Raw genomic sequence first — 26,640 nt, forward strand, 5'->3', positions numbered from 1 at the left:
TGACTTATAATTTACTGTATCACAATTCCAGTGGGTCAGAAGTTTACATACACTAAGTTGACTGTGCCTTTAAACAGGTTGGAAAATTCCCCAAAATGATGGCATGGCGTTAGAAGCTTCTGATGAAATTGACATCATTTCAGTCAATTGGAGGTGTACCTGTGGCTGTATTTCAAGGCCTACCATCAAACTCAGTGCCTCTTTGCTTGACATCATGGGAAAATCCAAAGAAATCTGCCAAGATTTCAGAAAAAAAATTGTAGACTTCCACAAGTCTGTTCTGTCCTTGGGAGCAATTTCCAAATGCCTGAAGGTACCACGTTCATCTGTACTAACAATAGTACGCAAGTATAAACACCATGGAACCACGCAGCGGTCATACCGCTCAGGAAGGAGACGTGTTCTGTCTCCTAGAGATGAACGTACTTTGGTGCGAAAAGTGTAAATCAATCCCAAAACAACAGCAAAAGACCTTGTGAAGATGCTGGAGGAAACCGGTACGAAAGTATATTTTTCCACAGTAAAATGAGTCCTATATTGACATAACCTGAAAGGCCACTCAGCAAGGAAGAAGCCACTGCTCCAAAACAGCCATAAAAAAGCCAGGCTACGGTTTGCAACTGCACATGGGGACAAAGATCATACTTTTTGGAGAAATGTCCTCTAGTCTGATGAAACAGAAATAGAACTGTTTGGCCATAATGACCATCGTTATGTTTGGAGGAAAAAGGGGGAGACTATCAGGCCAAAGAACACATCCCAACTGTGAAACATGGGGGTAGCAGCATCATGTTGTGGGGGTGCTTTGCTGCAGGAGGGACTGGTGCACTTCACAAAATAGATGGCATCATGAGGAAGGAAAATTATGTGGATATATTGAAGCAACATCTCAAGACAAAAGCTTGGTCGCAAATGGGTCTTCCAAATGCAGAACTGAAAAAGTGTGTGCGAGAAAGGAGGCCTACAAACCTGACTCAGTTACACCAGCTCTGTCAGGAGGAATGGGCCAAATTCACCCAACTTATTGTGGGAAGCTTGTGGAAGGCTACCCAAAACGTCTGACCCAAGTTTTTTTTTAAATGTAATGAAATGCTACCAAATATTAATTGAGTGTATGTAAACTTCTGACTCGCTGAGAATGTGATGAAATAAATAAATGCTGAAATAAATCATTCTATCTACTATTATTCTGACATTTCACATTCTTAACATACAGTGGTGATCCTAACTGACCTAAAACAAGGAATTTTTACTAGATTTACATGTCAGGAATTGTGAAACTGAGTTTAAATGTATTTGGCTAAGGCGTATGTAAACTTCCGACTTCAACTGTGTGTGTGTGTGTGTGTGTGTGTATATTTTTGGGGGGGATTGGGTGGAGGGTCTGTTAATTTACGGGCTGTGGTCGGAATTAGCATGGCTCTTTTATTTTCTTAGTAGTATGGGATTGGGAAGGACTCGGACGATTTAGGTTTTTGTTGTATTTTGTTTAAATCTAACCGTAATCGACCACACACTCCATCACAGTAGGTGGCGGCATGCACCGTTCACGTTAGTTGGCGGACCGCTAATATATGAAAGAAGAAGACAAGGTTTTTCGGTTCAATCAGGCCGGAAATCGTAACACAGTGAGCGCTGTGTTCGTCAAACAAACTGAAATAGCTACATGGTAGTTAGAATGTCATTATCACTAGCTGCAGACATACAGTAAGTAATATAAAACGGCAATGTGTATCAAATCTATTCGGTAGTAAGTGGCTGTAATTGATAGGAAAAGTCCAATTTAACAGTAAAATATGTATCGTGGACGGCCTCCACCTCGAGGGTATCCGCCGCCGTACGAGGGCCGTGGTCCACCGCCCCGTGGTCTTACGCCTGGCCGACCGTATCCTCGGCCTCCATTTAGAGAAGAACGGGGCAGGCCCAGACCGCCGTTTGAGGGTTACCATGATGGGCCACCTTCAGACCAGTACAGACGTTCTCCACCGCGAAGGAGGTATACTTCAGCTGGTTCAGGAAGTCGCAGAGGACCAGGTGGTGAATACTGGGGCAGCGGCCCTCCCCAAAGAGAAGTAAGGACAATCATGATTTGCATGTTACTGCTACCTGACCAGCCTACCACTAGTTAATTACATTGGTAAACGTAGCTATACATTTTTTTTTGCTTTACTAGGCTAGTTCGCATAACCATTTGATCACTGTTTATTGTTTTCTGAATCAGTAACGTTATCTGGTGTGTATACATTACGTTTAGTAACGGAAACCGTTTATCGTTTAAGAACCAATCGGAAGGTAACTGTGTGGGGTCGACCTTAATTTGTCCAATAGAAACTCATTTTCGTCACAAAACATTTTCCGCTTGGATTAAACGGTTTCTGTTTGAAATAAATCAAGCAACAGACGAAACGTTTTGCAACAATCGACATAAGGAATATACTTCTGTGCAGGGGAGGAGACAATGAGTATGACACGTCTCCTCTAGCCCAGTTAGCAACCATTCATTTTTCCATTAGGACAGTTCTGCAAGTCAAAGTACGTTTGGTACTCCCCAAATATGGACTTTTGCTGAGCAACTTTAATATTTTACTGCCATCATGCCTGGTATGTGCTTCCACAAAAAAAAGTTTTTTACGAGCACCCCAAAAAAAGTATTGTTTTTGACCACATCTCTTCAGAAAGATTACTATAAAAACATTGTCTACTTAATCTATTTAAATACAGGGGTGAAAGTAAGGAGGTCTGGTACAGTGTCCAGGCAAAATCAATAGTGGGGGTACGCCATACCTGTAAAACCTTAGCTTATCACAATAATGAAAACAATTGCTCATTCATCCCCCTTCTCTCCTTTGTAACTATTCCCCAGGTCGTTGCTGTAAATGAGAATGTGTTCTCAGTTAACTTACCTGGTTAAATAAAATACATAAAAACAAATGTCAAGAAAACTGTAGGCTATTACTCCATTATTTATAATTACCGTAAGTGTCAGAGGCAGGAAAAATTTGCAAATGGAAATGGGTGGACAGCCTACGCTCCAAAATGCAATGTGGTTCGACAAGAAAACAGAAATTTTACCAAGGCAGAGATGAATGACTGACACGGGACGCGCACAGACAGCAGTGGAGGCATTCATTCTGGACTACTGACCATCACCAAATGTCATTACATTTTTGATGTTTTGTGTAACAGATGTCTTTTTCCATTCACCACTGTTTGGAGGTTGGAAATATGTTGCTTGTGGATGAACATGCGTGGGTAACCTAGTAAAAAGAGCCCTTTTGAAGTGATTGTTTGATAATCAAATGAAAACATGACTGGTTGGGTTTATGCTGATGATGTATTTTGGGAGAGAGGTAAGCAGCCTGAAACTCCTGAAACCTATAGCAGTAGCCATTGCATGGATTGAGGGAGACAATGCCGTCCTGTCTGATGTTCAGACTCTGCTTGCAGATGTAAGAGAAGAAATCCATATTGCCCTGCCCACTTCACTGTTGTTCCAAGCAGAGGAAACTGCAGTTCTGAAATGCATCAAAAAGCATGAAGACTATTGTCTGAAGCCCATACATGCCGCAGCGTACATGTTGGACCCCAGGTATGCTGGCAAGAGCATCCTGTCGGGTGCAGAGATCAACAAGGCCTATGGTGTCATCTACTGTGTCTCGCCACCTTGGCCTAGATGAGGGCAAGGATCTTGGCAGTCTGGCGAAGTACACTTCCAAGCAAGGGCTTTGGGATGGAGATGCAATTTGGCAGTCGTGCCAACATATCTCATCAGCCACCTGTTGGAAGTGGACTTTGTGGATCTGAGGCTCTTTCCCCTGTTGCCTCATCATCCTCCAAATTCCACCAACATCAGCCACATCAGAGCGCAACTGGTCCTTGTTTGGGAACACACACCAAAGCACGCAACAGGCTGACCAATACAAGGGTTGAAAAATTGGTGGCTGTCCTAGCAAATTTGAGGCTTTTTGAGCCTGACAATGAGCCATCCTAAACAGGATTTGAGAGTGACAGTGAAGATGAGTTGTCAGAGCCTGGTGTTAAAGTGGAGGTCCAGGGAGAAGACATGGAAGCCTGGGAGGAAGACAACCAAAGCTTTAGTTTCTAGACTATCATTTTACAGATTTATATTGAAAATGTTTTTGGGAGATGGATCATTCAATATTCCCTTTTGTTGTTCAGTGAAATCATCCCATGTGAAGAGTCAACTCATTTAATTAAAGTTCAATTCGTAACTAAATAGTTGTTTTTATTTCTATCAGAAGGAATTAATCATAAGTAGACAATTGTAAATAATAAGGTAACAGGTTTATGTTTGTCTCCATATGATATGGTAAATATATCCAATGCAAAAATAATCTACTTTTAAATGGTATTAATATTAATTTGCATATTCCTGTTAATTCCCACAAAGTTTCCACCTCTGAAAATTCCCCAAAATGGGGTAAGTCTGTGTCAGAGCTGTGTGTAAGTAGTGTATGCAAACCATTTGGGACACATTAATGTTTCTTAGCCTAACTGCGCAACTTTTTTTTCTATCCTCAACTCTTAGCCAAGAGAGACTGGCACGCATAGTATTTATATCAGCTCTCTGATTACAATGAGGAGCAAGACGTGCCACTCTGTTCTTGGCCAGCTGCAGCTTAACTAGGTCTTTCATTGCAGCACTTGACCACACGACTGAACAATAATCACAATAAGACAAAACTAGAGCCTGCAGGACTTGCTTTTTGGAATGTGGTGTCCAAAAAGCAGAGCCTCTGTTTATTAAGGACAATCATTGAATCTACATGTTTTGACAATCTACGGTAAGTCGAGTAATTTAGTCTCCTCAAATTGTTCAGCCACACCATTCATTACCAGATTCAGCTGAGGTCTAGAACTTAGGGAATGATTTGTACCAAATACAAAGCTTTTAGTTTCAGAGATGTTCTGGACCAGTTTATTACTTGCCACCCATTCCAAGACAGAATGCAACTCTTTAAGCATTTCATAGGACTTCATTACAGACAGAAATACTCCTCAGTTTTATCAACTGTCCGTGTGGCTGGTCTCTGACGATCCCGCAGATTAAGAAGCTGGATGTGGAGGTCTTGCTGGTGTGGTTACACATGGTCTGCGCTTGTGAGGCCGATTTGGGCGTACTGACAAATTCTTTAAAATAAGGATACACGATATATCTGTGAACATAGCAGAATCGGCCGATATTAGCTAAAAATGCAAATATCGGTATCGGACGATTCTGATATGTTCACAGATATTGTGCATGTCTATTTCAATGCCCCGATGTGCAAAACCGATGTCAAAGCTGACGTGCATACCTATATAACGTAGGTACATGACTTTAAGAAGCCACGTTAAATTTTGCACTACACGTGCAACACAGCATTCCTAAACTAGCCCACAATGTCTGCTGTGTGGATCGACATACCGATATTTGCATTTTTAGCTAATATCGGCCGATTCTGCTATGTTCACAGATATTGTGCATGTCTATTTCAATGCCCCGATGTGCAAAACCGATGTCAAAGCTGACGTGCATACCTATATAACGTAGGTACATGACTTTAAGAAGCCACGTTAAATTTTGCACTACACGTGCAACACAGCATTCCTAAACTAGCCCACAATGTCTGCTGTGTGGATCGACAGTCAACAAGTCGAGCAGTCATTTGAAAGCATAACAACATTTCAGAGAGACAACTCAAAGGTGAAATCTATTTATAGCCAAGATAATGGAATTCATTGCCCTTGACAATCAACCGTTCTCTGTCGTGTGTGATGTTTGCTTTCGCCGACTGGTCGAGCACCGGGCCACACTACCAAGTGCGCTATTTTTCAGATGTTGCGCTACAGGAGTTACAGTAATAGCGTCACTGCTATTAGCTTCACGACATGCATACTATGGAACACCGTTTGGGTCTTTGAGTGTCAAAAAAGATACAGTAGCACTGTCAAAGCTGTGCAAACACCGGCCATGAACGATGTGTTTACAATACCGCGTTGGTAATAAAGCATAATTTGTTTGACCGCAAATTCTGGGGTAGCTAGCTTTAGCTTGTTACCGAGCTAGCACCAATACAAGCAGCCTGAAAACAATGACCAGTAGAACCTGCAGTAATTTATTATTCTTAGCAATGATTTAGAAATCCTTGTGAGTGGGTATTAGCTAGGTTGCCACTTGTTGTTTGCCTATTGAAATTGAGCTTCAGTTCATGAAAATAAATGGCTAGTCAGCAACTTAACCCTGTTGCCCAAAGCTAATGTTATAAGCAGCCAGCTAGCTTCATCTGGCTAGTGAGGCTTGACCACACTGGGTTATATGTCGTGAAGCTAGCCACAATAAGTATTAGGCACAACAATGAAATTTGCAGTTTGCAAAATAAAAGTATGTTATAGACAGTAATACAAATAGTAGAATTATGGCTTACTTTTATTTTGTAGGCTAACCGCAAAGTCCACTATTGTGGAAAATCCTTATTGTGGCTAGCTTCACATAGATGGGTCCGACACCATAAATCAAATAAGAACTGTCTCATAAATTAGGGTTATTTTAGATGCTGACACCTAGCTATATACAGTTGAAGTCAGAAGTTTACATACACTTAGGTTGGAGTCATTAACTCTTCTTTTTTTTTCAACCACTCCACAAATTTCTTGTTATCAAACAATAGTTGTGGCAAGTCGTTTAGGACATTACTTTGTGCATGACACAAGTAATTTTTCCAACAATTGTTTACAGACAGATTATTTCACTTTATAATTCACTGTGTCACAATTCCAGTGGGTCAGAAGTTTACATACACCTAGTTGACTGTGCCGTTAAACAGCTTGGAAAATTCCAGAAAATTATGTCATGGCGTTAGAAGCTTCTGATATCATTTGAGTCAATTGGAGGTGTACCTGTGGATGTATTTCAAGGCCTACCTTCAAACTCAGTGCCTCTTTGCTTGACATCATGTGGAAATCCAAAGAAATCTTCCAAGACCTCAGGAAAAAAATTGTGGACCTCCACAAATCTGGTTCATCCTTGGGAGCAATTTCCAAACGCCTGAAGGCATTCATCTGGACAAACAATAGTACGCAAGTATAAACACCATGGGACCACGCAGTCGTCATACCGCTCAGGAAGGAGACGCGCTCTGTCTCCTAGAGTTGAACGTACTTTGGTTTGAAAAGTGCAAATCAATCCCAGAACAACAGCAAAAGACCTTGTGAAGATGCTGGAGGAAACGGGTACAAGAGTATCTATATCCACAGTAAAACATGTCCTATATCGACCTAACCTGAAAGGCCGCTCAGCAAGGAAGAATGTCCTCTGGTCTGATGAAACAAAAATAGAACTGTTTGGCCAGAATGACCATTGTTATGTTTGGAGGAAAAAGGGGGTGGTTTGCAAGCTGAAGAACACCATCCCAACCGTGAAGCATGGGGGTGGCAGCATCATGTTGTTGGGGTGCTTTGCTGCAGGACTGGTGCACTTCACAAACTAGATGGCATCATGAAGCAGGAAAATTATGTGGATATATTTAAGCAACATCAAGAGATCAGTCAGGAAGTTAAAGCTTGGTCACAAATTGGTCTTCCAAATGGACAATGAACCCAAGCATACTTCCAAAGTTGTGGCAAAATGGCTCAAGGACAACAAAGTCTAGGTATTGGAATGGCCATCACAAAGCCCGGACCTCAATCCTATAGAAAATTTGTGGGCAGAACTGAAAAAGCGTGTGCGAGCAAGGAGGCTTACAAACCTGACTCGGTTACACCAGCTCTGTCAGGGGGAATGGGCTAAAATTCACCCAACTTATTGTGGGAAGCTTGTGGAAGGCTACCTGAAATGTTTGACCCAAGTTAAACAATTTAAAGGCAATGCTACTAAATACTAATTAAGTACATGTAAACTTCTGACCCACTGGGAATGTGATGAAAGAAAGAAAAGCTGAAATAAAACTCTCTATTCTGAAATTTCACATCCTTAAAAAATAAAGAGGTGATCCTAACTGACCTTAGATTTAATTTTTACTAGGATTAAATGTCAGGAATTGTGAATAACTGAGTTTAAATGTATTTGGCTAAGGTGTATGTAAACTTCCAACTACAACTGTAGTTGATTTGCTAGCTAACTATAGCTATTGAAACAGATGGTGGTAGTGATATTTGACGCGCTTTTTTTGACATGCAAAGACCCAAATGGCTTTCATAGAGATCCTGGTTGAGAATGAAACGACTGAACAAATGAATAACGAAACAGCACAGCAAGTAAGTGAAATAAATAGGTTTTGATTTTTTTTACTGGTAATGGGGACATAAATAAATGCCAACACCAACTTTTTGGTGTGTGTGTGTAACCTTCAACTAGGCAAGCCAGTTAAGAACAAATTCTTACTTACAATGACGGCCCAGATGACGCCTTGCCAATTGTGAGCCGCACTATGGGACTCCCAATCACGGCCACAGCCAGGGAATGTGTGTGAACTATTTAACTGTACTGGAATGCTTAAAAGACTGCTAAAATTGAAAATATCCGTCTCGTTTTTTTTGTCAAGGGAAATATCAGATATGGGTATCGGCCAAAAATGTCATATCGGTGCATCACCGTTAAAGCGACGTTAGAGGCGGCTTATGGTAGAGAAATTAACATGAAATGATCTGTTAACAGCTCTGGTGGACATTCCTGTAGCCAGCATGCCAATTGCATGGCCCCTCAACTTGAAACATCTGTGGCATTGTGTTGTCACAACTGCACCTTTTTATTGTCCTTTTAATGTTCCCAGCACAATGTGTAATGATTGTGCCGTTTATTCAGCTTCTTGCTATGCCATACCTGTCAGGTGTATGGAATATCATAGCAAAGGAGAAATGCTTGCTAACAGGGATAAACAAATTTGTGCACAACATTTGAGAAATTAGCTTTTTGTGCATATGGAACATTTCTGGGATCTTTTATTTCAGCTCATGAAACATGGGACCAACACTTTACATGTTGCGTAAAATTTTTGTTTAGTATAAAGCCAAAGTGCTGTGGCAAATGCTGCCTCGCCACACGTTTTCCGGCGGCCCTGGTTGTAGGTAATGAAATAAATAACCTTTCGGGATACTGTACCAACCTGTGCGTGGCAGTAATGAGTGATTTTATTGGTGCTGAAGAGGTGGATTTGGCACGTGATAAAAAACAATATATAGATTATTTACAGACAATTTTTTGGGGTTGCTTATAAATGTTAAACTTTTTTTTGGAAAGTATGTATCGGTTGCTCACAAACTCCATATTTTGTGAGTACCGAATGTATTTTGACAATGTTTGCAGAGCTATCTAATGGGAAATGAATGTTATCTACCTGGGCTAGAGAGAAGACTTGACATTCATTGTCTCCTCTTCTACCCTGATACTGGTTAAATTGTTAGCTGGAACTGGAAGTTAGTCCCGTCCCTTGCACGGGCTCATATTGCCTTTTTTACTGGAGCAATGCATCAATTGCACAAAATGCTGTCTTATCATTTCAAAATCCCAGTGTTATGAAACTGATTACATATCTATTTCTGTCATTAGAGATCTCCATCTCCCCGTGGTGGCATCCCCCCTGACCACAGTCTGGTCATCACTGTGGGCAATGAGTTGACTGGACCACCTGGGGTAGGGCTACCCTCAAGAGACTACCCTCCTTACCTGCCAAAGAGGTCCAGTTATGACGGCCCTGATGACCGTGGCCCCAGGAGGCAGAGTCCCAGCAGGGGGAGAAGCCGTCCTCGTAGCCGCAGCCCGGGATTCGGGGGACGGAGCAAGAGCCGTCCTCGTAGCCGCAGCCCGGGATTCGGAGGACGGAGCAAGAGCCGTCCTCGTAGCCGCAGCCCGGGATTCGGAGGACGGAGCAAGAGCCGTCCTCGTAGCCGCAGCCCGGGAATCGGGGGGCGGAGCAAGAGCCGTCCTCGTAGCCGCAGCCCGGGAATCGGGGGACGGAGCAAGAGCCGTCCTCGTAGCCGCAGCCCGGGAATCGGGGGACGGAGCAAGAGCCGTCCTCGTAGCCGCAGCCCGGGAATCGGGGGACGGAGTAAAAGCTGTGTCCGAAGTCGCAGCCCTGCAATGGGGGTACGGCGCAAAAGCCGCGCTCGAAGCCCCAGTCCTGAAATGGGGGGACGGAGCAAAAGCCGCGTCAGAAGTCGCAGCCCTGAAATGAAGGGACGGAGCAAAAGCCGCGTCAGAAGTCGCAGCCCTGAAATGAAGGGACGGAGCAAAAGCCGGGCCCGAAGCCGCAGTCCTGAAATGGGGGGACGAAGCAAAAGCCGGGCCCGAAGTAAAAGCCCTGAAATGGGGGGGCGGAGCAAGAGTCGTGGAAGGAGCAAGAGCCGTCCGCCAAGCAGGTCCCGAAGCAGGAGTGGGAGTCATGGCCAGAACTATGGACGGGCCCGCAGTATGAGCAGAGCAAAGACTGCTGGTCCACGCAGGAGCCGCAGTGTCAGTACTAGCAGCAGTAGCAGGAGCAGCAGGGGAGGCGATAATAACTTAAAGAAGACAAGTGGGTTCAAGGAGCTGGAGTTGGCCCGTCGCCGCAAAGAGATGGAAGACATGCTGAATATTCCCACAAAGTCCATCCTGAAGAGGCGCATGGACTCTGAGACTGACTCCCCGTCATATGTGCAGGTAGTGGACATGTCATTTTCTTACTATGTTAAATTAATTATGTTGCCTATAGCTGTGTATTGTGTTACCCATCTCTATACTCACTCTAACCCTGTCATCACACAAGGCTTTTTTTTCTTCTTCATCCAAATTACTATTCATGATAAATTTGGTTATCATAGATTATTATTTTGTTTTTGTTTTGCAGAACAGTGATTCTCCAAGAGTTGACCCTGCTGGTGAGGCTGAGGCAGAGCGTCTTCTCTCAGCTATGAAAGGCATGGACCCTATCATGTTGGCCACCATGCTGGGGGAGCTGAGGGATGACCCACACATGGCCCAGAGTAGGCTGGACCACAGTGGGATTGCAGGGATCCTTGACCTGTTGGGAGGTGCACCTGCACCGCAGGAGGAGAAAAGGAAGAGGGTACCAGACATTGACGATGAGGAGAAGTTCCTTTATGGCGATGAAGATGATTTAGAGCGGGGCAGGGCTCCAGCAGAAGCTCCCCGTCAGCACAGTCTGTCAGAGCTCTATGGTGATATTATGAGTGACCCGGCACGCTATGGCACCTCACCGCACCTAGAGGGCCATCCTGGTATTGTAGATCCGAGAAGCTCTCGTCAGCCACAAATGGACATGAGGTATCGGCATCAAAGCAGGTCCTCTGCCATCCCTGACCATAATATCAAGGTTGAAGAGCCTAATGACTACCCACCAGGAACAGGGCCACTGGAAGGGAAGGAGAAGCAAGACGTGGAGGAGTACGAGAAGATCCAGGACCTCCTCAAAACCATCGGGCTGGACCTGGGGGTGACAGAGATCAGCAAGATGGCTGCCAGGACTCAGGAGCGTCTGCATGGAAAGAAGCCCCCTCCGAAAACTCCCTCCCGTCGACCTGGCAAGAGGCGGGATCGCCGTGACTCTTCAGGAAGCTCAGACAGGAGCAGGGGCAGGCGTAGGAGCTGCAGTGGGAGCAGCTCTAGCAGTCGTAGCGACAGCCGGAGCCGTAGTAGCAGCCGTGATAACAGCAGGAACCGGAAGAAGTCACCCCCATCTGACAGGCACAGCAACCATGGGAAGACTCGAGGCGGCAGAGAGGTGAGGACTGAGGACAGTAGCTGGGGGCAGAAGGCTTCACAAGCCCCTGAAACTACTCCAGTGCCACCCACCCACCCATCTCTCTCCATGCCTGCTTATGCCCAAGCCCAGGCGCATGGTCTGGTACCACCCAACTATCCACCTCCTGGCTATGGGCAATATGGGAACTGGCCTTACATGCCCCAACAGTGGCCCATGTACCCACCTCCATCTATGGGCATGCCACCTCAATCTCCCAGTGAAGATTTTCCGAATGCTCCGACTTTTGACAGACCATACCTTAAAGTTATCCAGCCAGAGTTGCACCAGGGGGGTGATAGAAAGGGTGAGAATAAACTGATGGCATTGAATAAGTGGATGTTTAATGACTTGTTCATTCCCCATCAATATATACTGTACCAGACAAAAGTTTGGACATACCTACTCATTCCACAGGTTTTCTTAATTTTTACTATATTTCTACATTGTAGAATAATAGTGAAGACATCAAAACTATGAATTAACACATATGGAATCATGTAGTAACCAAGAAAGTGTTAAAAATGTGTTTAGATAGCCACCCTTTGCCTTGATGACAGCTTTGCGCTCTTGGCATTCTCTCAACCAGCTTCACCTGGAATGCTTTTCCAACGCTCTTGAAGGAGTAGCCACCCTTTGACTTTAACCTTTATTTAACTAGGCAAGTCAGTTCAGAACAATTCTTCTTATTTACAATGACGGCATACAATGGCCAAACCCAGACGATGCTGGGCCAATTGTGCGCCACCCTATGGGACTCCCAATCATGGCCGGTTGTGATACAGCCTGGATTCGAACCAGGGTGTCTGTAGTGAAGCCTCTAGCACTGAGATGCAGTGCCTTAGTCCGCTGCGCCACTTGATGATTGCCAAGCGTGTGTAATGCTTTCTCTCAACCACTTTCATGAATAATGCTTTTCCAACAGTCTTGAAGGAGTTCCAACATATGCTGAGCACTTGTTGGCTGCTTTTCCTTCACTCTGCGGTCTAACTCATCCCACACCATCTCAATTGGGTTGAGGTTGGGTGATTGTGGAGGCCAGGTCATATGATGCAGCACTCCGTCACTCTCCTTCTTGGTCAAATAGCCCTTATACAGCCTGTAGGTGTGTTGGGTCATTGTCCAGTTGAGAAACAAAATGATACTCCCACTAAACCAGATGGGATGGTGTATTGCTGCAGAATGCTGTGGTAGCCATGCTGGTTTAGTGTGCCTTGAATTCTAAAAAAGCCACTGACGGTGTCACCAGCAAACATCCCCACACCTCCACCATGCTTCACGGTGGGAACCACACTTGCGGAGCGTGATCATCCGTTGACCTACTCTGTATCTCACAAAGACATGGCGGTTGGAACCAAACATCTCAAATTTGGACTCATCAGACCAAAGGATAGATTTCCAACGGTCTAATGTCCGTTGGAAAGGCCTGATTCACGCAGTCTCCTCTGAACAGTTGATGTTGAGATGTGTCTGTTACTTGAACTCTGAAGCATTTATTTAGGCTGCAATTTCTGAGGCTGGTTACTCTAATGAACTTATCCTCTGCAGCAGCCATAACTCTGGGTCTTCCTTTCCTCTGGCGGTCCTCATGAGAGCAAGTTTCATCATAGCTCTTGATGATTTTTGCGACTGCATTTGAAGAAACTTTCAACGTTCTTGTAATTTTCCGGTTTGACTGACTTTCATGTCTTAAAGTAATGAAAGAGTTGTTCCTCTTTGCTTATTTGAGCTGTTCTTGCCATAATATGGACTTGGGTTTTTTACCAAATAGGGCTATCTTCTGTATAACACCCCTACCCTGTCACAATACAACTGATTGGCTCAAACGCATTAAGAAGGAAAGAAATTTCACAGATGAACTTTTAACAAGGCACACCTGTTAATTGATTGGGGAGGCAGGGTAGCCTAGTGGTTAGAGCGTTGGACTAGTAACCGGAAGGTTGCGAGTTCAAACCCCCGAGCTGACAAGGTACAAATCTGTCGTTCTGCCCCTGAACAGGCAGTTAACCCACTGTTCCTAGGCCGTCATTGAAAATAAGAATTTGTTCTTAACTGACTTGCCTGGTTAAATAAAAAAATTTTTTTTTAAATGAAGCCGATCGAGAGATTTCCAAGAGTGTGCAAAGCTGTCATCAAGGCCATGGGTGGCTACTTTGAAGAATCTTAAATATAAAATATATTTGGAGTTGTTTAACACTTTCTTGGTTACTACGTGATTCCATATGTGTTATTTCATAGTTTTGATGTCTTCACTATTATTCTACATTGTAGAAAATAGTAAAATTAAGAGAATCCCTGGAATGAGTAGGTATGTCCAAACCTTTGACTGGTAGAGTATATGTATTTTTTGATCAATGAAACTGCAGCACATAACTCTTGTCTAATTTTGTACATTTTTCCTGTATAGCATCATCCAATATGGCCCCTCAAGATAATGGCAAGGACAGGAGGGTTTTAGAGGAGCGAAATAATGAAAGCCAAAAACAAAAGGTGGAGTATTCAGCTATCTACTTAAATTCAAATGCCATTTGACACTGTTTTGGCTGGTTTTGTTTTCTTTCCATACACTCGTTCTCTAATGATTCTCCATTCTGTAGGTTCTTGAAGAACGGGAAAAACTGAGACGAGACAGAGAGATCCGCATGAAAAAGAAAGATTATCTCATGAAGGAACTAGAGAGATTGAGGAAACAGCAAGGTACTTCAATCATCTCATTCCTTTTCTATATTTCTTTTTATATTTTAAGTCATAAATGTTCATTAGGTTTTGTACAGTTGGATGAAAATTGTATTGTCTTGGTAGGGGAGCTTCTGCGCAAAAAGCGGCGTGAAAAGGATGGCCATAAGGACCCGTTACTGTCTGAGATCAGTCGGCTGCAGGAAGAGGTCATGACTCAGATTGCTGAGCTCCGCAAAGAGCACGAGGTAGCAGAGAAGAAACGATCCGAGCTTGACAAGGTGGCTCTCATTCTCGGTCTACAACCAAATGACAAGCCCCGGCGAGAGGGTAGGGGTTCTGCGGACCTTGAGCAGCCAACACACCCACCACCTCCAGAGAAAGAGAAGAAAAAAGAGCGTGCTCACATCCGAGAGAGATCACCTGTGGCCCATGCCTCTGCTAAGGTAGAATTCCGTAAGCTGCTCCAGGCACAAGCCAGAGAGCTGAAGTACTGGTAGAACCTTAAAACCTTCATTGCTGCAGAAACATATTTTTTTTGCTGAAATTGACATGTAGCCTTCGCTTTATTTTAGAATATCAGTCTAAATGACATCTTGAATAACTATTCAAAAGGGCTGGTTTGGATGCAAATGTCTACTTGCCCTTGTCTGATCCATTAAATACCAGTAAGCAGTATTTACTTTGAATACCTGGCATTTAGCCTTCTGCTTATACATCAGATATGGGGTTAATTAATGTTGGTGCAACTACTCAGTCTAACCTGGACATTCCGTGTGCTCTGTCATATGTTGGTGTTGCCCAAGAGGCAGAGTTGGATCACGATCTTGATTGAAAAGTTCCCTCTTTGAATGCCAATGTCTGATCCAACTGATCTTCATAACTGGTCTGCAAATACATGCATGTTTACAAATGAATGTGTTTTATACCTGCAACATAGGTGGAACCTGTTCACTTTCATATGGCCAACAGTTGTGATTAAGCTTAAGCTCTTCCTACATTTTACAATATTTTTTGGAGCTCACTGTATTTGTTTATGAAAGACCACAAACATAACAAACTTTTTCTCTGAAATTGTTTCTGGAGATGCCAAACTCAGTAAGATGTTTGCGTTAGAAGCTTGGATATAGGGTATTTACATTCATAAATTGAAAGGCGGCCATCTTTTTCCCCAGTTTGTAATTTAACTGTCATTTAATCGAAAGCATTTTTCGCTATCAACATGTAGCTAGAAGATCAGAGATTAGTTGGGATGAATACTTTGCATACAGAGAGGGATCCTAATTATGTGACCTGTTTTATAATCCTTTTCAGTGGCTATAATTCTTTCAAATTTGTGTTTTAAAAAGAGAATGTTAATAGGGTGGTCACTCATCTCTAATTTCTCATTCAAAAAACGTAATCATAAGGTATTCAATTTAAATCATTTAAGTTATTAAATATGGAAACTGTGTATTGTTTGAAGACAAGAATACACCAAAATGTAACATTTTATCTTTACAGTAGAGCGGCATGGCATCTTAAAAGTCAAATGGATTTTAATGGCGGGGGTGCATACACTTGTAGGAATTCAAATATGACGTCATGGTTTTACCACTAATTCCCTGGAGTTTTTAAACTAAGGCGCGCAACATGGTTCAGTGCCCAATAAATCAGCACAATATACTTTCCCCGATTTTTCAAATTGCCTGCGTCATGGCGTTTAACTTGGATCATGTATACTGGGCTTATGACGATACAAAGAAGAGTAACGGAGAGCAACGTACAATACGGCAAACTTGGTAAACAAGGCATTTGTTGTAAGTGCGTGGGTGCCGCTATCTTTATGACCTCTGCTTATTGGAAACTCGACTCTGAATTTTAGCTGTTTGGTTGAGAGGAGTGAATCTCTTTAAATATCATACTTGATGTTTTTCCACTCTACACTCATGGTCTGTGAACAGCACTCATTGAGTCCATTTCTCTCGACTGCTTTGCTCTGCTCACAAATCGGTACTTAATTTGATTTTTGACCATGATTGGTCAAAATTGGTGGAGATTAGCGTACAAGGATACGACGATATGAGTCCTATATTAGCCTTAAACAGGATTCTCTGATAACTCACGAGTAACTCCCTCAAGGCTGGAACACAGATCGCCTATGTTGCCAAGGTAAGAGATTTTGAAAACTTCAGTGTTTGGGGATCATCGTAAAATTCTCTTTATCGAACATCTGTTTTAATTTTTAACTCTCAAATGTATTTTTTTGTCTGCTTCCTCCAGGCCTATTTCGCTCTTTTGCTGACTTGTGTAACTTCTGTTCTTCATTAGGCAGCATCGTCGTCCTCAAGAGCCTCTCCTGAAAAAACGAAGAAGAAAGCCCCCGCCAGTACCCAGCCTCCTGAGACTCCAGCAGACCTGTTTGAACACTATGACGCTGGGAACCACTGGTGCAAAAGTTGCAATGTCACCTGTGGTTCCATGTTCGATTTTTTCACGCACTTGCACAGCAAATCGCACCGAAAGGTTTGTGTACTACTTGTAGAATGTCCCAATAAGACTCCAGCTTCAGCAGTTCCGTGCTCAGGAGTTCTGCTGTGGAACCAGTCACATATCATACAGACTACAGAGAACAGCCAAACTATCCTTGCTAAGCCATGCAGTAAACGAACACTGAGCTAGCTACAGTGTTGCTGAATGTGGTCTTATTAATATATTTTGCAAGTGGTTAGGAAGCTGTGCTGTACTTGCGCTCCAGCCATGCTGGTAACTGCAAGATAAACAATTAGATTGCATGGCCAGAACTACTGCTTTATAATACATTATTAGCTAGCATTGTGTAGACTGGTTTGGTGATGGTATGATAGATAGCTAGTCGAGTTTACATTTTAACTTTATATTTAAATTGCTTTCTGATAAACACTCAGATGGACTCATCTCTTTACAGGCCGTGTTAACTATGAAGTCAGCTAGCTAGCTAGCTAGCTAGTTAGCTACCTTCAAAAGGAATGCAGCAGACTCCTGATTATGATGCTGAAAGCCTATTGGCTGTTCTCGGCAAGGATCTCTTGAGCACAGAGCTGAGGGGCTGATCGGCTGGAGCTGTACCCTTCTTGGATATTCGATCATACTCAGTGAATTGAAGAGCTTTTGTTTACTATCATGTGTGCTGTCTCCTGTTCCTGTTTTTTGTCCCCCATCACTGGCCTGATTTTCCTTTTACCTTTTCATTTGAACTGTTCAGTCCCTTGTATTTTTACAGCAGATTGGTTATGCTTTTTTGTTTGCCACTTTGCAGACTCAGGATCCTTACAATCGACCGTGGGCGTCAAGTTCCTCCAACAATGAGAAGAATAAGATTCACTCTTCAGGAAAGAAAATGACTAAACCTGCTAAAGGTACAAACTTGAATCTTTTATTTTTCCCTTTTTAAAAAAAATATTTATTATGTACTGTTAAATGTTGTTAGCAATCTTTTACTGCCACAGTTTGCAGACACTGAATTCAAAATATGCATAAGAAATAAGCATTGATTTCTAAATGCAATGTAAAGGGGATCCTATTTTGGGCAACCTTTATAGTCAAGTACCAATGTCGACAGTGGGTATCATAAGTATTCACCTCCTTGGATTGCTTTACATTTTGTACTACAGTGGAATTGAAATGGAAAATTTGTCAACATTTTGTGAACAATCTTCAAAAAATAACATTTGTCAATGTCCAAATAATTATATATTTTAAATGTATGAAAAGTTAAAATCTAATATACCTTGATTGGATAAGTATTCGCCTTGAGTCAATACATGTTAGAAACACCTTTAGCAGGGATTACAGCTGTCAGTCTTCTTGGGTACGTCTTTATTAAAAGCTTTGCATACCCGGATTGTGCATTATTCGCCCATTTATTATTTTCAAAATTCTTCAAGCTCTGTTAGTGTTGGGGATCATGGCTGTACCGCAATTTAAGTCTTGCCATACATTTTAAAGCATATTTAAGGCAACTAACTTGGCCTCTCAGGAACATTCACTGTCCTCTTAGTAAGTGACTCCAGTGTAGATTTGGCCTTTTGTTGTAGGTTATTGTCCCGTTGAAAGGTGATTCCTCCCCCAGTGTCTGGTGTAAAGCAGCCTGAAGCAGCTTAGCACCATGCCATTTATTTTTATCTGGAAAAACTCCGTCTTTGCTGATGTCAAGCATACCCATACCATGATGCAGCCATCATCACCATTCTTGAAAATAACCAGGCCGTTACTCAGTGACGTGTTGGATTTAGCCAAAGCATAACGTTTTGCATTTAGGCCAAAAAGTGTATTCCTTTGCTGTGTTTTCTTGCACTATAACTATATAGTGCCTTGTTGCATACATGATGCATGTTTTGGAATACTTTTATTCTGTATATTTATATTGTTCTTTTCACTCTGTCATTTAGGTCATTATTGTGGAGTCACTACAATGTTGTTGATCCGTCCTCTGTTTTCTCCCATCACAGCCATTGAACTCTCTGTAGCTGTTTTAAAATCACCCGTGGTTTCTTGGTGACATCCCTGAGCAGTTTCCTTCCTGTCCTGCAGCCCAATTCAGGATGATGACTATCTTTGTTGTGTCTGGGTGGTTTAGTACATCATCCACAGTATAAATATTAAAGAGATATTCAAAGTCTGATTTGTTATTATTACCCATCTACCAATCACTGCCCTTTATGAGGCTTTCGAAAAGCTCCCTGGTCTTTGTAGTTAAATCTGTGCTTGAAATTAAATTCTTGACTGGGGGAACTTAGATTTTTTTTTAATATATATAATTTGTAAATATTTGTAGAATTTTCTTTCCACTTTGACGTTAAGGAGTATTTTGTCTAGATCAATTACAAAAAAAAATCACAATTAAATCTGTTTCATTCCCACTTTGTAATGTCATTTATTTTGAAAAATTCAATGGGGTTGAGTACTTATGATATCCACTATGTATACAAATGTTGATGTTATGTGAATATGTATGCTTACGGAATAGACCTAAATGTAGTTATCTACTTTTACAAAAAGTTTTCTTCCATGGAGAGCATAGTAAAGGTACAAATCTGTGATTGTTCCCGGGCCATTAGGTGTTTTTAAAAACGTCTCTTTTTTTTCTCTCATAGGATCTGAGTTTTTGGTGCCAGTGAGGGGATATTATTGCCAGCTTTGCGAGGAGTTTTGCGGGGATGCAATTTGCGCTGAAGATCATGCCACGAGTCAACCTCACAATGAGAAATACAAGGTAGGCCATTTCTAGTTGGGAGTAGGGCATTATTTCACCGTGAGGTACATTTCATCTGAAATTCGGCACTCTGGTTTGGACTCCTGGAGCTTTTGGGAAAATTCTACAAAATGTTTTGTAGAATTCTTGAAAATAACTGTTTCAGGGTACGATTTGCAAGACTCACATTTAACATGATGTTAGCAAGCTAGCTTGTTTACAACGGGTAAAAAGTTCCACGGAACTTGTGCTGCTGCGTCACATTACCTGGTACTCTGGTCCTGAATCTTGGACCTGCTACTCAGGTCCAGGATTAATTCCAGCCAAGGTTATTTTGCGTTTCAAACATACTTTATAGCGCAGATCAGGGTACCAAACGCTCCAGGATCCTGATCAAAAGTGACCTAAGGCTTTGTTTGGGAAATGCTTTTGTCATTTCCTCAAGTTACGTCTTGAACAGTAGAGGTCGACCGATTTATGATTTTTCAACGCCGATGCCGATTATTGGAGGACCCAAAAAAGGCCGATACCGATTAATCGGCCTATTTACAAATATATATATATATATATATATATATATATTTTTTTTTATATATATGTATTTGTAGTAATGACAATTACAACAATAGTGAATTACCACTTTAAAAAATATATATATATATAATGCATAAAATCAATTTAGTCTCAAACAATGAAACATGTTCAATTTGGTTTAAATAATGCAAAACACAGTATTGGAGAAGAAAGTAAAAGTGCAATATGTGCCATGTAAAAAAGCTAATGTTTAAGTTCCTTGCTCAGAACATGAGACATGAAAACTGGTGGTTCAATATTCCCAGTTCTTCAATATTCCCAGTTAAGAAGTTTTAGGTTTTAGTTATTATAGGAATTATATAACTATTTCATTCTATACCATTTGTATTTCATATACCTTTGATTTTTGGAAGTTCTTATAGACACTATAGTATTGCCAGCCTCATCTCGGAGTTGATGGGCTTGAAGTCATAAACAGCACTGTGCTTCAAGCATTGCGAAGAGCTGAAATACGGAACTGTTCCATAATTTATAGAATGGGCCATAAGTCTAAATATTGCTGTTACATTGCACAACCTTCAATGTTATGTCATAATTATGTAAAATTCTGGCAAATTAATTACGGTCTTTGTTCGGAAGAAATGGTCTTCACACAGTTTGCAACGAGCCAAGCGACTCAAACTGCTGCATATACCCTGACTCTGCTTGCACCGAACGCAAGAGAAGTGACACAATTTCCCTAGTTAATATTCCCTGCTAAAATTAACTTATTTTGACTAAATATGCAGGTTTAAAAAAAAATACACTTCTGTGTATTGATTTTAAGAAAGGCATTGATGTTTATGGTTAGGTACATTGGTGCAACGATGATGGATAAGTGTAATGCTAGCTAGCAACTTAGCTTGGCTCCTTGCTGCACTCGCGTAACAGGTGGTCTGCCTGCAACAGTCTCCTCGTGGATTGCAATGTAATCCCGATTGATATGAAATATTGAATTCGACCCTAATTAATCGGCCAGGCCATGCCGAACACTACTACTGAATTTATTTATTTGTGCGCAAAGTAGTCTATTATTCTCTGCTTTACTATGATCAAATGGTATCGGAAATATGACTTTAGCCTTACAAACCGCATAGCATATCATTACAGCAGTTGCTTGTATATACCGGTATGTTGGCTACTAATACATCGAACTTGCTAGTACATTAACTATCTAAAGAACTACCCACGTTTATTGACTTGATTATTTACGTCATTCTTAGCTAAGTGGTATAGTCGTTCAGCGTTTGCAATGGACATTGTTAATGAAGTCATGAGAAGTCTAGCTAGTAATTTGTTAGTTATTCTAACAAGCTAGTAAGATGTTGCATAGCAGCATCAACTTCCGGTAGACAGGTGAAGCGTTAGTAAGGGTACTGTTAGTTTACAGTATACTAAAATGAACATGTAGTATATACTCATTAAGTATGTAGTATACAGTATGTTACTATAGGTGTTCAAACACAGCTATAGATGACTAAATTACACCTAAATTACAAAATTATATATATATATTTCCTCAAATCTGCAAACCAAGTTTTGTTTGTTCACCTAGCCACTGTCACAAACCGTTAACTTAAGCGTTTTCTAACCCCCCCCCCCACCGCAAAAACGACATTAGCATGTTTAAATATCATGTCCAAGTCATCCCAAAGTCTCCAGATTGTGTTGTCAATGACTTGGTTTGAAGTTATAAGAGAATTTGGACATGACCTTTAAAACATGCTAAATAATATTGGGTACATTGGCTCACAATAGTTTTTGGTTAGAAAATGATAATGTTAGTGTTTGGTGTCAATGGCTAGGTAAACACACTCAAATTGTATATTGCAGTCTCTTTGTCCATAAACTGCTTACAAGGTAAGGAAACAAACATGTTTTTGTAATTTGGGTAGACTGTTCCCTTGAAGTCAAATTTTGGGACAGCTTGTTTACATTTCACTCTAATGACTTGAATATTTCTTTGGTCCTTCTGCCAGACACGAATGTATGAGTATCCGCTCTACGAACAGAGAAGGAACCTGGATCGTCAAGCTGGGCTGACGTTGGAAGTTAGTGACAAAAAGCACTCTGAGCTTAAACGTAAACACGAAGAGGAAGAGTCCAAAAAGAGCAAAGAGAAGGAGGAAGGGAAACCTAAACGCAGCAAAAAGGAGGAGGAGAAGTCCAAACACAAAAGGGAGGATGATGTGGAGAGGGTCAAGTACAGCAAAAATGAGGAAGAAGAGAGGTATTTGTACCGCCAGAGAGAGGAGGAGGAGGAGCGGTACAAACATGGTAAGGAGGGAGGAGAGAGGCCCAAGTACAGTAAGAAGGAGGACGACGAGAGATACAAGCATGGCAATGAGGAGGAGCGGTTCAAAAATCGCAGGGAAGAGGAGGAGTGGTTCAAAAATCGCAGGGAAGAGGAAGAGCGGCTCAAAAACCGTAGAGAGGATGAAGACAGGCCTAGGTTTAGCAGGGTAGAGGAGAGACCAAAGTTTAATTGGAGGGATAATGAGCAGGAGGAAGAGGAAGACCGGTCCAGATATGGGAAGTGGAAAGAGCCCAATCCCAAATGTAGCAAGAAAGAGGAGGAGAGGTATAGATCAGAGAGGGAGGAAGGGAAACCTAAGAATGAAAAGGAGGAAAGACAATCCAGAAAAGAGAAGGGTGGGTGTCAAAGGGAGGAGACGTCAGGATCTAGAAAGCAGTCTGAGCCTGAGAAACCCAGTGACCCTCCCAAAGTGTTCTGTGGTCCTAATCCAGCATTGAGAGCAAAGCTGCGCAAGAAAAGTGAGGAAACAGCCAAAGTGGAGCCAAAGGCTCCATCTGCCTTCGGTAAGTTCAGCTGGAAAAAAAAACTAGAAAATGAGCTTGCGAAGGAGGCTGAGAGAGTGGCTGTTGAGTTCCTGAAGGAAGATGAGGAGGTTGAAGAGGATGACGACCCAGATGCGTTTTCAAAGTCTTTGGCCGCAGCCAAGAGCATTGCTATCAAACTGTCAGGGAAGACGGTCATCTCCCCAACTAGCGCATGGGTACCCTTCAACTCTGGGAAAATACGCCCAAACCTTCCTGCTCCTTCCACGGTCCTGAGAAAACCCTCTGGACTTGGGCCCTGGGTATATGCTAAACCGGCCCCTCTCAACACCTTTCTCTCTATCAGACCACCCGGTGACGGTGACAGTGACGTGACCCCTCTGCCTGTTATACAGAGCCAGCCTAAAAATGACCCAGTACTGGCAGCAGACATAATTTCCAAAGCTTTCTGTGGTGAGGAAGTGGATTTGAAGAAGTCTGCAGAGGGCACTGGGAAGCCAGGTCCCACTTCACCAGACGAAAAGAAAGCTTCCACAGCAGAGTCTTTTAGTCAAGCCTCCACATCTACTCCTTCAGCAGTGATGCCCGAGTTCAAGACTCCCCTGCCTCCCCTGACCATGATGACCATGAAGTTTGATGTATCTGCACCAGGAGTCCCTGAGAGTGAGCAGAATGTCCCTGTGATGGTCACACCCCCTCCTTTCATGCAGAGACCCCCAAGTGAGGTAATGAACAAATCAGAAAAACCAAAGTCTAATCTAGCTGCCGCAAAAGCCCAAGATTTATTTGACATATTCTATAGCAGCATTACCACAGCCAGTACCACATCCATCACCAGCACAGCCACTAAAGCAGTTGTAGACTCCAAAGGTGAAACAAATGACTCAAAGAACAGCGAAGCCTTGGCGACTACGGCCTCACAAATGGAGCAAACCCAATCCGAGCTAGCAGCTCTTGAGAACAGTAACACCATTGAAACTGAAACTCAGGAGTCAGAAACTGAGAGTGGGTTTGACCCACAGGCCACTAAAGCAGTCGTAGAGTCCAAAGCTGCCCTGAATGACTCAAATAACAGCAAAGCCTTGGAAGCTACAGCCCCACAAACAGAGCAAACCCAACCCGAGCTCCCAGATCTTGACAACCGTAACGTGGTTGAAACCGACACTCAGGAGTCAATGGAGACTGAGAGTGGGTTTGACCGGCAGGCCACTAAGGCAGTTGTAGAGTCCAAAGCTGCCCTGAATGACTCAAATAACAGCGAATCCTTGGAAGCTACGGCCCCACAAACAGAGCAAACCCAACCAGAGTTCACAGCTCTTGACAACAGTAACACCATTGAAACCAACACTCAGGAGTCAATGGAGACTGAGAGTGGGTTTGACCCGCAGCCCAAGGAAGAGACTCCTGAGGATGCCCCCCTACAACTGGATAACCCATCAGATTCTCTGGGTATCTCAACAGAGACCCTGGATCTCCCAACAGAAGTGCTGGGCTTAGACCTCTTTGATTTTAATCTTGAGTAACAGACTCCACTAGACAGCAGGCCGTTGGAAATGTGTGTTTTTAGGTAGTTGATGGGATTAGACGGGAACAAGTAGTAACCCACACAAATACTGCTGATTCGGAAACTAAGCCCTGTTAACTTGATGGCCCTAGCAGGCAGCTCGAATTTGAATGGAGTGAAACTTCCACTAAAAGACTTGACTTTCATATTAAGTGATGAATCTTCAGAACTTTAGAAGCTTGTTCTGCAAGCCTTTTGTCTTGAATTTTACTTCTTCGTTCAGCAAAACCTTTCTTTACTTCTTAAAAGGTAATGTACTGTACCATGCTTATTGATTACTATGGTTTTTGGTATATCCACCTTCACTCTTAAGAAATGTGTTATTTTCTCTTTAAATGATTGAAAGGTATTTTAATACAGGAACAAGAACTCACGTTTAAGAAGAAAACAGAATTTGGTAAGGTAGTGCAGCATGGACCAAAAGATATCCGAACATGGCTTTCTTTGACAATTACACCATGTAATATCTGTCACTCTTTACAGCACCCTCCAGAAAAGAAGATGTGGATATAGATACTCATGAACATAACCTTGGAATTGTTGATCTTTTTAAAAAAAAACTCATTTGTTCACTGACTTTACTATGCTCAATGTTATTGTGTTAGTAAAAAAAAAATGGTTGTCCTTTATCTGTTTTGCTAAAGTAGAGTTCAAATAAATTTCAGTGACCACAACATTTTCTCTGTTATTTCTCAGACCTTGTAATCAGACATTGGAAACATAAAACATCATTATGGTATGCCCAGGGTTGGGTAGGTTACTTTCTAAATGTAATCCCTTAGTTACTAGTTTCCTGTCCCAAATCGTAATCAGTAATGTAACTTGATTACATTCTGTTACTTTTAGATTACTTTCCCCTTAAGAGGCAATAGAAGACAAAAATGTATGCTACCAATTGAATGACATCTATTGAAGCATCAATCAATGTTCAAGTTTACATAGTTGGCCATATATGGATGTCAAATTTTTCTTTATTGGTTGGTTATGTAGGCTTCTTCTAACCCATCGCTTTCTACTACATATAATAAATCATCTTAACATTAAAAGCCAAAATCTATCAGAATTTCTGGCATTCCAATAAACGTTATACCCCTTGATCTTAAAGAATAGGACTTGGAAATATGGATGTATAGATTAGCCAAATTGTTTTACCTGAGCATAACCTCCAAACTAAGGACTTATTAGCCAGCCCTACTCTGTTTATGATTTTGTTGTCATGGAGGACTGATTGGGCTCATTGATTCGACTTGAAAAATAAATGCTGCGCTCATGGAATGGCATACTTTGAGCACTACTGAAAAGTGCTATTTACATTTGAAAAGTGAATGTCATTTGCTAAAGGCCTGTTTGTTGGTGGCACTTTAAACAGCTGCATATTATCAAGATATCAAAGGGCAAATCAACAGATAAAATAATAAAATGGTTTCCCTGCCTCTTTTGGTAAAAAGCTGAGTGATGGGCCTGGAGAAATGTAACCACTCAGATAAATAGACAGCTATGGATGCAGGGACTGACCATCCATGATATAACATTTTTTAACCATGTTATGCTATACAGTATTTGTTTACATTCACAATGTTTACACACATTGGAGTAAAACAAGCTTATATTTTGGGTTCCCATGGAGTGTGACAGTTGAACTTAATTCATGAGTCATTTTGAAGTTATATTCTTCAAGAATCAATGTGTGTGTATATGTATGTGTGTGTGTGTGTATATGTAGCAACTACAGATAGACTTAAAGGGGCAGTCAAAAGTGCAAATTTGAGCGTGTGTCGATTAGACCTATGGATTTATTTGTTGACAGCATACATTAGATTGGGCAATAAAAGCCCCACTTTTATTCCATAGGCTGGGATCCGCACTTCGGAGCTGTTTCAAGAGTGCAATTTTCACTGGCTGTCACCTGGTTTCAAAAACAATGATTTGATAGACAGCTTAAACTTCTTGAATTCAACCATTATTAGGTTCAAATACACATTTAGATTTGTGAACAGCCATCCACAACAACCACAATCCGTAAAGCGAAAATAGCTAAATGAGAGTAGCAGTGTGATTAACAATCACATCAATGCGCTAAG

At 41.9% G+C, this 26,640-nt stretch overlaps 1 protein-coding gene across 4 annotated transcripts; it reads left to right on the forward strand.

Annotated features, from left to right (window-relative positions):
* Window positions 1–1,592: 1,592 nt before the first annotated feature.
* Window positions 1,593–25,233, forward strand: LOC115135216 (zinc finger protein 318-like). 4 transcript variants are annotated; one of them, XR_003864458.2, is made up of 12 exons: window positions 1,593–2,072; window positions 9,548–10,636; window positions 10,824–12,042; window positions 14,143–14,225; window positions 14,333–14,432; window positions 14,538–14,857; window positions 16,722–16,916; window positions 17,689–17,788; window positions 19,526–19,644; window positions 22,176–24,808; window positions 24,920–24,956; window positions 25,043–25,233. XR_003864458.2 is itself a non-coding variant. In XM_029669670.2 (10 exons), the coding sequence occupies exons 1-10, from the start codon at window positions 1,797–1,799 to the stop codon at window positions 24,516–24,518; spliced, it is 5,844 nt and encodes a 1,947-aa protein (XP_029525530.2). In that variant the 5' UTR covers window positions 1,593–1,796; the 3' UTR covers window positions 24,519–25,233. The 4 variants fall into 4 exon arrangements, 1 of the variants encoding a protein (XP_029525530.2); XR_003864457.2 differs by having other exon boundaries at window positions 22,176–24,956; XR_003864456.2 differs by having other exon boundaries at window positions 24,920–25,233.
* The last annotated feature ends 1,407 nt before the right edge of the window (window positions 25,234–26,640 follow it).

The sequence above is a fragment of the Oncorhynchus nerka genome, linkage group LG10 (genome assembly GCF_034236695.1).
Source record: "Oncorhynchus nerka isolate Pitt River linkage group LG10, Oner_Uvic_2.0, whole genome shotgun sequence".
Lineage (NCBI taxonomy): Eukaryota > Metazoa > Chordata > Actinopteri > Salmoniformes > Salmonidae > Oncorhynchus > Oncorhynchus nerka.